This window comes from Sorex araneus, chromosome X (genome assembly GCF_027595985.1).
Source record: "Sorex araneus isolate mSorAra2 chromosome X, mSorAra2.pri, whole genome shotgun sequence".
NCBI lineage: Eukaryota > Metazoa > Chordata > Mammalia > Eulipotyphla > Soricidae > Sorex > Sorex araneus.
In genome coordinates, this window is record NC_073313.1 from 200341567 (window position 1) to 200353884 (window position 12318).

Here is a 12318-nt window from a genome sequence, read left to right on the forward strand (position 1 = left end):
ATAAGACGTTTTCCTTATGCTTCTCCCCGAGTAGTCATGTACCATGGCAGAGCCTGGCAAGCTACCCATGGCATACTCGATATGCCCAAAACAGTAACAATGACGGTTCTCATTCCCCTGACCCTGAAAGAGCCCCCAATATGCCATCAGGCTACAGCAGCACGTGACAGGGATGAATGGAGACGTTCCTGGCGCCTGCTCAAGCAAATTGATGACCGACCAACAGCCATACAGTGATAAGGGATGACAGTGATACAGTGATACAGCTTCTCCCCCTTTTAAACTTTAAGTAAACTTAGTTATTTTCTCAGAGGCTATTGTTTCTTTTCATTTCCACTTGGTATGAACTATTCACATTTGGAAACTTTCAAAATTTTGACTACCTTTTAAATTCTAGAGCCTTTAAAGTTTTTACATTGTAACTTGTTCCTCTCAACCCACTTTGCCTATTTAATTCCCAGTAATCTTTCTAGATCTTGTAAAAACATCATCTACCTTTCTTCCTTTCTGAAGCCCCAGGCAGGCAAGAGTTCTTGCTCTGGAGCCCTAACATATTTTGCACTTATAAATGCATACATATTCTATAATCAATACACACTTCTCCCCTAGTTGTCTCTAAATTTCTTCAAGTCTTTCCCATCTTTTCAGAGCAGCAAGAAGAATGACTGAGAGGTAGGAGTGTACATTAAATATTTGCTATGTCTTGATTTCAACCACAGAGATTGAACTTTTGTTAAAATGATTTGTTGTAATATTTTTATTTACTACTCATCCCTAAAATACTAACCTAATAAACATATTGCCTTAGCGTTAGATCACTTACCAGAGCACCACTGCTGAGCAGGATCATGAGAACAATGAAACTTTCAAACCAACTGTGTTCAACTATTCTGTAGCACGTTTTCCTGATGTTCCACCAGATTCTTCCTTTCCCTGATTCTATGTTAACTTGGCAGCATGGGAACCTCCTAACACAACCTGCCAAGAAAGACATGTACATAAAATTGATATTCAGAATAAATATCAATATATTTATTTTAAAATGTGCTTAGATGCATTGTTGAATGTCGTTCCTTCAGCCAAAAATTTTCTATGCTGTTCCTTCAACCAAATAATTTCCCAAACTTCCACATACATCTTCAAATAGATTCAATTTGAATGTTACCTTCTGGGTTTTCCTAAGTGTTCATGGTATTTTCTTAGTGGTGACAGGTTATTATTTAACATACTGTATTCTATTTTAAGAAATTTTATTTCAGATACTCTGGCTCACAAACCTGTTAATGGTAAGATTTTATACATAAAACATTCCAGCAACACTCTACCAGGGTGTTCCTCTATCTGTGTTCTAGTACGATCCTCCCACCTGTCAAGCCCCACCCCTGTGATAGTCTTCCTCCTGAAGACCAGTTCTCAATTTCTGGTGACTTTAGACATTTTTTCAATTATTCCACTACTATGTTTCTTCACATCTGGTATATGAGAGAGATCACTGTGTGTCATATAGCTTTTCAAAAAGGCTGAACCAGTCAACATTCCCACCAGCAGTGAATGAGGGTCCCTTTCCCCTCACATTCAGGCCAACACTGGTTGCATTTGTTCCTGTGATGTGTGTCAGTCTCACTGGTGTGAGGTGATAGCTCACCGGTGCTTTGATTTGCACTTTCCTGAGGATAAGTGATAAGTGATACAGTCTATTTTGTACATCTTTGATCACCCCAGGAGAGGCTCAGGGGCACCATATAGGGTGCCAGGAATTAACCTTTGTCAGCTGTGTGGAAGAAAAATTCTCTACCTGCTGTACTAACACTCCAGTCCCTCTCTATCTTCCTTGAGGAAGTTTCTGTTGATATCTGTTGATATCTTTCACCCATATTTTGGATGGGGTTGTTTGTGTTTGTAACACTGTTCAAATCACTTTGCTTGTGTTTTCTTGGTATTTGGGTGGTGATCAGGATTTTTATCTTGACACTTGGCTCAAGGATTACTCTTGATGGGAGCAGGGATCAAAATGCTATTATCTAATTTTGTCCAGCTACTATTTTTTCTTTATTGCAATCTTCAGTTTTGGTTGAACCTAGAGTCTCATACATGTGAGGAATATGCTTTACCATGGGTTGATTATTGCTCTCTTAACATCATGCTGTTAAATGATGAACATTCAATTATTATTTGATGTATGAATAAATGAACTAAAATCTGAAGAAAAAACACAACTCAGGGCATTCTTTGTTCATGAATTTTCTTTGATGTGAAATTACACTATAATTTCATAATTCTTACACTATATTACAAAGTCCCTTGGAAAAGTCCACCGGAACCTAGCTACAGCCATGCTGGAGGCCCCTCTCCACACGTTCGGACAGGCCTCATGCATGAAGGTACCGGCAGAGGAACCCAGGTGTGTGTAATCCCATCAATGGCCAACATCCAGAGAGAGACTTAAAAGCAAGCTCTCAGAAGCACGCAGCCACTTTGCGGCCGCGCAGCCTGCTTCTTCCTCTGGGAGAAACTGGCAATCTTTTGAGAGTTTCCTGCCCACATGGGACAGCCTTGTAAGCTTCCCATGGAGTATTCATATGGTAAATCCAGTAACAAGCTGTATCTCATTCCCCTGACCCTGAAAGAGCCCCCAGTGCGACAGAGACATCCTTGGGAGGACTGAGTCAAGACAGCCTTCTAAGATCTCAGGGAAAGGACAAAATGAGAGGTTACTGAGCCCGCCCGAGAAATCAGTGATTAATGGGGTTTTCGTGATTCATGATTGGAAAAATAGATAAAATAATATTATGATTAGTTAAAGCTCTTTAAAATAAAAAGAAAAAATATTTATTAGAATATGCAGAGAAAATTATTTAAAAAACTGTAAGGCATTTTCTTCACTGGAATTCTTGGTTTAAAATATGCCAATATGTAAACTTGAGGAATATTATGTTAAAACATTTATAATGTATTCATTTATTTCTCTATTTAATATGCTATTTTCTATGCACTCAGCTGTGTTCATACACCAGGTTTTGGGGAGACTTATTTTTGGTTACGAAGATAGATTTTCAAACAAGTGAGAATAACTTCGTAAAGCAACTAAAATAACCCATGCATGGATTAATGTGGTAGAAAAAGTTACATAACTTAGTTTGATAAGGAGGCAGAATAATATTACAGGAGAGACTAAGTTTAAATTAAATTTTTAGCCAATAAAGGATTTGGGTGGAATTCAAAGAAAATAGGCAGAAATATATTTTGTGTAAAGGAATTACTTACCAGCAGGTCATAATTGTGATGGAAATATTTATAAAGAATCAGAGGTGAAAAATGGAGAAAAAGAAAAGGAAGAAAAAGAAATGGAAAACATTTTCTCCTATCTTAAGAATTTTAGTTAGTAGTCTATACACACTGAAGAATAAGTGAAGGATCATAAAGAGAGACTGACGGAGACAGTTTATTGTTAATATACCCAACATCATGTGGCAAATAAATTGGAAGAGAAAAGGAATGAAGAAAGACATAGAATTAGAGCATAACATTTTCTGGCTCATTCTCCCTAGTGAAAGGGAGAGATAAGGCAACTTTGGAAGAACCAGAACAATAACAATATCAGGACAAATGTGACAGGTAAAATGAGAAGGATTTGGTGACTAACTAGATGTGTCATATAAGAAAGAAGCCCAGAACAGCTGGGTGAATGTCAGTGATGAAACAATGACTACTGAATAGGAGCTAACTGGAAGGTCTTAAGTTTCAGATACCTGTGAAGCTTCCATAGAAAGACATCCTTTACATACTTGGAGATGTGAATCTAGAACTCAGTGAAGGAAATTTGGGCTAGAAAATAATATGTATTATTTCTATATGTATCATCATATGTGTGGTAGGTGAAATCAGGAATTTTTTGAGGTTATACAAAGAATGTACTTAGATTCAGGATGGGAAAATCAAGTTTAGAACATTCTCAAACAGAATATTGAAGGACAGAATTCAGTGGTATTCTGGAAGCAGCTCAGACTGGCTCTTGGTAATTTATGGTTACTTTCACTGACCTGTTATTAAAAGTAGTCATTAGAAAACATAAGCTATATAAACTTAAAATCATATTAATTTATTTTCGGTTTTATGAGGACCTATTTCTATGTAAGTGATACAATATATTTTGCTGCTTATTGTTTTAGATCTAGATTAAGTGAAGCTTAGTGTTTAATGCTACAATTAAAAAGAAATTTTCTAGTGCTTAGAGATATCTCAAAGGGCTGGAGTGGATACTGTGTATGTAGGAATCCTAGCTTTGGTTCCCAGCACTGGTAGGCATGACTTCAAAATTAAAACAAACAAACAAAAAGTTTCTAAAGTTCTTTCTCAACCATCTATAAATATTTTAAAACACATGCATCATTTCAAAAATACATACAATGAACAACCATGGATCTATCTTTCAAATTCAATAAACAATGTTTTTCTTACATTTGTTTTAGTCAGGATTCTCTAGAGAAACAAAGCATGTATGTCTATTTGTGTTTATATGAGGGTATATATGAGAGAGGTTTAGAATTGATTAAGGCTGGAGAGAGAGTACGGTGGGTACAGCGATTGCCTTGCATGTGCCCAACAGCATCCCATAAGGGATGAGCACTGCCAAGAGTAATTCTTGAGTATACAAAGCAAGTAGTAACCCTTGAGTACCATCAGATGTGATCCAAAGCCAGGGGGGAAAAAAAGTAAAGGAATTGGTTAAGTTGATTTACTTAACCAACTGGCTATGTTTACTTGGCCAGTCTAAATTCTGAAAGGGTAGGCTGGCAGGTTGAAGACTCCAAGGAGTAGTAGTTTTCATATAAAGGCAGTCTATAGGCAGATTTCCTTCACATTTGGGACAGGTTAGTCTTCATTCTATCAGGCCTTTAACTGACTGAATACAGGCCATTCATATAATCAATGGTAATGAGTTTAACTTAAATTGAGTAGATGTGCTTAACTTAAATTCAATAGAACCGTAGTTAATTCACTTTTTAAAAGGTGATAAATACTAAGTACCAATCATGTGGCCAAAATTTACTATTATATATATTCTGGAGTATGCTTCTAATTCTATTTGGATGGTGGATATATACAAGTGTAGGATATGTACGCAGTTACAATGCTATGAATCTATATCCAATTCCACATTCAGTCACATCCTCTCAGCATGTTGGGAATTGTCACACTACAAAATTCAAATGCTGAAGACACAGCTTGTTGATCTTTTGGAGTATATTTATGACAGTGATGTAGGAAATATTAGTAAAACAGTAAAAACCGTCATGTTTGTAGCCAATACACTGTGATTGACACGCGGTCATTGCTAAAGTATTAGGAACCATTCTATTTTTATTCAATATTTAAAATATCTGGTTCAGCAAAAATTTGTTCATGTCATTGTTGAATGAGCGAAGTTATAACACATGTCCTCTTTGTTTCCTTTTCACATACTGCTAAGTGATAAAGAGACAATGGTGGAGCAGCTTGAGTACTTGGGTACTCTGTGGTAGTGAGGTACACCAATAACATAAACTTCAACACTATCATAACAATGTTTATCTAAGCTATAACAAAAATTAATTTGTACAAAAAGAAGAATTGACTGATAGTAGACACTTTAAAGTAACAATTAAATTAATGAAAATATCAACCATGTGATACCAACCACCAATCATATCAATACTTATTCTCAATTGCAATAATTGGCTGTCCACAAATACAAAATTTTGGCAACATTAAAAAGAAGCGGTTGCCCTGTAGGAATCAATGAGCTATAGGAACAAAGAACAGATAAATTTGTTTATGTTATTTATAAAGTATGTGTCACATATCCTTTATATCAGTGAAATTCATTAAAAATTGTATGATAATTTTTTTTGAGAACTGATTGTTAAACATTTACTGGCATTTACTGAAAGAGATGGAAGGAAAACTTTGAAAGGAGCAAGGAGTTGGAAAGGCTGAAGCCTGATGCCACGTAGAGAAGGCTGAAGCCAGATGCCAGGGGATAAATGGTGAGCTGAGGCATAAACAAGAGAGGCCAGAAGGATAAGTGAGAGTTTAAAGAATTAAAATTTAAAATGTTGAAAGTTCTTTAAATATAAGCAATCAGATTACTTGGAAAAAAAAAAGACTTTCAAGAGAGGAACTACAGTTCATTTTTCTTTTGAAAATTTTATATGAAAAACCTCACTTGGAGAGAAAGTAGGAGAGCACTTTGGCATTTTCTGGAACTCTGATTGCTATTATTAAACTTATGGTACAAATTTTTTTTCAAAATTGAAGAATATTGCTAATGAAACTGTACATATTTCAGTCATAGATTCAGATATCAAAATCTGTATAGGGGGCTGGAGTGATAGCACAGCGGGTTTACATTGCAGGCAGCATCTCATATGGTCCCCTGAGCACCATCAGGGGTAATTCCTGAGTGCAGAGCCAGAAGTGATCCCTGTGCATCACCGGGTATGACTCAAAAAGGAAAAAAATATCTGTATACGACTATGTGCTAAATTCTGTATATGAAATTGTGTTAAGTGACTTCAGGTCATCATAATCTATATACCCTGTAATAACAAAACTAGGTTTGTCTTGATAAACTATACCTTTTAGACAATGTCATTATGGCTTTCTTCTCCACTTTGGAGAAAATTTAGTTCATTGATCCTATTAATATAAGGTATTGCCTAGCATTTTAATTTTGCACTCTATAGTAAGGTTTATAAGCTATGCTTTACTTTCAAATCTTAATGTTTTTGTCATTATGTATATTTAATGTGTTCTTGTTCTTTCTGGAATCTCCTAACTTCCTAGAAGGCTAAAACCTTACCTCTTTTGTCTTTCTGCTAGCAGTTCTTAATAGTCCTCTACAAAAACAGTAACAATAAGTCTCTCAATGAGAGATGTTACTGGTGCCTGCTCAAACAAATCAATGAGCAATGGGATGACAGTGACAGTGACAGTGACACACTTTAAAATGCTTGAGCACCAGAGTGATTGTACAGCAGATAGGGTGTTTGCCATGCATATTGCTGACCCGGGTTCAATCCCTGGCATTCCATATGGTTCTCCAAGCACCACCTGGAGTAATTCCTGAGTGAGAGCCAGCAATAAGGCCTGAATTCTGCCAGCTTGATCCAAAATCAAAATAAATAAATAAATAAATAAATACTATGCAGAATTGATTTAGAACAGAAGTACTTTCTGTAAACAATCTCTAAAATTTACTAAGCAATAATAAATAAATGGCTTTATTTACATAACAGCAAAGTTTTGTTAACATGGTCTATTTAATCTATATTTATTATTCTAAAATAATTGTTTCCTAAGTATATTTAGTATGATGAAAAATTTTATGAAATGGTATGAAATTTTATAAAAGTCAAGGAGCAAAAATGGACTATAAGATCGACTGTCAGCATAAAACAACATAAAAAGTAGAAAAATTTAGAATTTAACATAGAACAATTTTCACATTAAATTAAGTTTAGGATGGCTGGAGTGATAGTACACAGAGTACGGTGCTTGCCGTATACACAGGTGACCGGGGTTATATCCTCGGCATCCAACATGGCTCCTCGAGTCCATCAGGAGTGGTTCCTGAGCACAGTTACAAGAGTAAGACTTGAGCACCACCAGGTGTGGCTCCCAAACCAAAATAATTAATTAAAGTTTGAATATTAAGAATTTTTTTGTTTGTGCCCAACTACATGATGTTCAAGGGCTTACAACTGGCTCTGCACTCAGTAATCACTCCTCCCATTGTTCAGGAACCATATCTGGTACCCTCATTCTATCAAGAATCAAACCCAGGTTGGCCACATGCAAGACAAGCATCATACTCATTGTACTATCTCTTCAGTCGACTTTAAATTTTTTTTAATCTTAAAAACAAATTTTATGCAAGAATGAATTTGCCCTCCTCAAATATAACAACCAGAAAAAAAAATGTTATTATTTTGGTTAAGATTCTTTTGGCTAGGGTTTGTTTTTGTCAGTCGTGTGTGTGTGTGTGTGTGTGTGTGTGTGTGTGTGTGTGTGTTTGGAGTGACATTTGGGTCACACCCAGTGGTGCTCAGAGGGCTGGCCCTGCCTCTTTGCTTTGGAGTCACTTCTGGAAATGTTTGGGGACCACATGATACCGTATGTTAATGTGGGATTGGCTATATGCAAGGCAATAAAACCCTTGTACTCACTCCAAACACCATTTATCAGTCTTAAAATTAAATTTTATGATTAAGACAATATAATTATATATTCTAATTAAAAAGTAAAATTTTGATCTGAAATATAGGTTTATAAATATTGCCCTTATGATTTATCAAACCTCAAAGGGTTTTTCTCTTACTTTAAGGCAAAAGTGCTCAATCAATCCCTGTCTGACTTTTATGCAAAGCTATATCCCAAGAGATATCTTACCTACCTGGTTAGCAACGTTATCACACCTTTTTTAAAAACTGTTAATTAAATGTAAACAAAACAGAGAACCTCTCAAACATTTTAATGGGTTCCCATGGGTAAATACTATTACTTTGGGGTGTTTTCAGTAACTTGCTCTCGTGATACATTACATAAAGTTTGTCCTTGGTTTCATCATGTTACACTGATGCTCTAAAACATGAAGCATTTACTTCTTCCAAGAAGCTTTCATTCATTAATAAAATATATAACAACATAAGTTAAATTAAGATTTTTTTGAAAAATTACTCATTTTTTAAAATTCTAAATAACATAAAACAGATATTTTGGTTTCTGCAAAATTTTTTAACATGACCAATAGAAGTTATAAAGGAGCTTGCTATAGCATTAAGTTAAAATTAATTGTTATTTTTACTGAGTTGATAAACTCAAGGACATTTTGTGGGAGACGTTGCTTCTCCCTGTCAAATTAGCAAATAGTACATTATTTTAAGAGAAGAAGGATATTCTTCTCACAAGATAATCCTGATTTTGTAATTTAATAATTCAGAATCCAAAAATAATATAAATCAAGAATAATCGAAGAGTCATATTGTATTCATAGTTTTAGAGATTACCAAGATATTTGGAATTTTTAAAGAGAGTAGAAAGCAATGTCAGATCAATAAAAAAGTCTAAAGTCTCGAGAGATAACACTAGTTGAATAGAAATAAAAAATATGACTTAAAAGGGTAGAGAAAGGATAGAGAAGGAAGAAACCAATAACACATGAGGAAAATGATATTTATACATTTGAAAAGGATCAATGTGCTTGAGATAGTAAACAACCATTTCAGCATTCATCTGCAGTAAAAGCACAATTACTCTGAATTAACTATCAATGCTTCCTTTGATTTTATTTCATCTTCAGATAACAAAAAATCTCTGGAAGCCAAATACTCTCTAAACTGTCAGTGGTTCCAGGTAGGTACTTATAGATTTAGTACGAACGGGAGAAAAAAACACCATTAGCAATGGAAATAAATCAAGCTTTCCACTCCTATCTAGATAAGCCCACTCATTTTTGAATACTTCATGAGAAAACTATGAATTTATACTTCCTGAGGCCCCAAATTTGGGTTCATTTTAGACTTCTCTTTCACAGGCTACCATAGAACACTCCATAGGCAAATATTTTCAGTTTTAACATCAAAATGCTCTGAATCTCACATTTTCAGAATTCTCAGTACTACACCACTAGTCTAAGTTCCCACCATCTCTTTTTTTTGTGGGTGGCGGGGTTAGGGGAGCAGAGTACATTTAGTGGTGCTCAATGCTTACTCCTGTCTTTGCTCTCACTGATCACTCCTGGTGGGGCTCAGAGAACAGTATGGATTATCAGAAATCAAACTTGAAGTAGGGTACGCTGCATGCAAAGCAAGATAGTCTGCTGTACTATCTCTCTAGCCCCAAAGCTCCCATCATTTTTTACCTAGATTACTGGGGCAACATTCGAGAAGTCTCCCGGTTTCTGTCCTTGCTATTCATGCATCTACTTTTTAGATAACATGTTACAGACTTTTAAATAAGTTATCAATAAAGCCCTTGTGATCTAGTCTCTACTATGACTCTGATTCCAGATTTCACTTGTCCATCTCTCAATCTATTCTACTAACACTGCTCCCAAGATTTACCTCAAACGGTAGACATCCCACCCCCAGAGTATGAACCTTCCTTACTATGATTAAAATATTCTGCCTCCATGTATTTGCATGCACTATTTCACTTTTCTTCGTTACTTTTAAAGAAAAGTCTTCTCTGACTACTCCATTTATATGACATAAGGTTGGAATCTACCTTTTCTTTTTAGTTCTCCACAACCTGAATCACTTTTCTGACCTTCTATATAATTACAAATTTGTTTGAGCAAGAAACATTGCTGCTTTTTGTTGCATAAGCCTCAACCTGGCATATGAAGGTATTTGAAGATTATCTGAATTAAAGATTAATGAATGAAAGTTTGAAAGGTATGAAGTCTCTAATGAACTACAGCTGCTCAAAGTCATACCATTCAAAGGTGCAGGTTCTCAGTAAAATTTTTTCAAATTACTTTTAAATTAAAAAATTTATCGAAATTAAAAAATTTATCGAAATAGAATGTACATATAGCATAGCATTTACTCATATGGATAGACATGTAATAGAGTTGTGTATATAAACATGTAACAGTTACATCTATAAAACTATGTGCATGAATATATATTCTACCATTCATAAAGTATTCTCATGCCATTCTCTAATCTGTACCTCTGAAAGAAACTACCAGTCTGACTTCTATCTTTATTGGCTGACTTTTGTTTCTTCTTTTCCTCAGATTTACTAAGGAATGACTAATAATTAAATACTATACATATTTAAAGTGTATAATCCGATACTGTGGTATAAGTATATTGTCAAATAATCACTGTAATTAAGTTAGCATGTACATGATCTCACATAACCACCAATTTCTTTTATATGTGTGTATACATGCTGAGAACATGCAAGATCTATATACCTTTTCAAATTTCAAGTAGATAATAAGGTATTGTTAACTGTAGTCATGTTGTACATTACACCTCTAGAACTTATTCATTTCTTTGGCCTTCAGAAAATTTTTAGTGGTGCAACGTTCACTAAAATGTTTCCAAAATATCGGTTCTATACTATATTTTACAAATTCTGAATAATCTCAGAATTATTATATTAATATCATTGATTTTTTAAGATTAAAATAGTCTGTAAGGCTTCATCTCAGTAAGACAATAACTACAGTCAGCACTAATATTTTCTGTACATAGTTTATATTTTTCAGAAGTCTTTTTGGGAATAGGAAGCCATAGAATTTTCTAATAAGCTAAATTTCTTATAATTATCTGAGATTTATAGGACAGAGTTATTACTAAGATGAATAGAGAAGTCTTGGTAGCATTGTAGAGATTTAAGTTTACATGATTCTAAATAGTAAACTGGGAAAGATTTTGGTAAGGCTACTGTAATTTTGAAATTTCTTTCATATCAACACCTAAAATTTTTTAGCATATGATAATAATTTTAGCAAAGACAATATTTATACCAATTAAATACAAGGATTTGCTTATTTAATCTAATGCAATTTTTCTTATATTTAAAACATTTATATGCTGATATTATTTTATAGATATCTCAATTTGCCAGCCATTTTGTTTACTGCCTGAATAAAAAAGAAGACTGACTGCACAAAATCTCGAAAAATGAAAGAAAGTCAATAATTTTGACAAAAACGTCTGCATCTGAAGGCAAGCCCAGAAGTAGACAGTGAGTAATTAGCATAAGTGCTGTCATAGCTTCAAGATAAGATAGACAAATGACTTTAAAAGCAGTAAAGAAAGTAAAAGAATGAAGATGGGTGCTGTGCTAATTAATTTGTAAGTGTAACCTCTTTCGATCTCAATATTCCTATGATATATTTATACGGTTCTCAAATCTCACAGAGGAGACGAGTTATAAGATTTCAAAATGTATATAAGGTCCCAGAGAGGGCTGATAGCAGGTAAAACCCAGGGCTTTAGACATTTAAGATATGTACTCTACACTGAGTCACCTCTCAGCTCCATAACCTAAATGATATTAAACTGCTACTTTACTCTAGTTTTTTGTTTTTAATTTAGATGATACATTACATCTTTAGACAAAGGTGTAAACTGGGACTAGAGCAAGAGTACAGCAAGCAGGGTGTTTGTGCTGCATACAGCTTACCGAGGTTGATCCTCAGCACCTCATAAAGTGCCTGGCATCTGCCAAGAGTGATCTCAGAGTACAGAGCCAGAAGTAACTCCTGAGCACCACCAGGTGTGCTCCAAAACAAAACGAAGCAAAACAAAAAGTATG

At 34.7% G+C, this 12318-nt stretch overlaps 1 protein-coding gene and 1 long non-coding RNA gene across 5 annotated transcripts in view; one reads left to right on the plus strand and one right to left on the minus strand.

The window, feature by feature from the left end:
* The window catches only part of LOC129399652 (uncharacterized), a 149171-nt gene that overhangs the window by 83239 nt on the left and 53614 nt on the right, over positions 1 to 12318 (plus strand). For 3 of the 4 annotated variants that reach the window (XR_008627219.1, XR_008627218.1, XR_008627220.1), the window contains exon 4: positions 11609 to 11745. The exons of the other annotated variant lie outside the window; for it this stretch is intronic. This is a non-coding gene — a long non-coding RNA (uncharacterized LOC129399652). The remainder of the gene's footprint in view (positions 1 to 11608; positions 11746 to 12318) is intronic. 4 annotated transcript variants of the gene reach the window in all.
* Positions 1 to 12318, minus strand: part of SCN9A (sodium voltage-gated channel alpha subunit 9) — a 182069-nt gene that overhangs the window by 31590 nt on the left and 138161 nt on the right. Inside the window, exon 19 of the mRNA XM_055120290.1 lies at positions 824 to 978. Coding sequence (XP_054976265.1) covers positions 824 to 978 — 155 coding nt within the window. The remainder of the gene's footprint in view (positions 1 to 823; positions 979 to 12318) is intronic.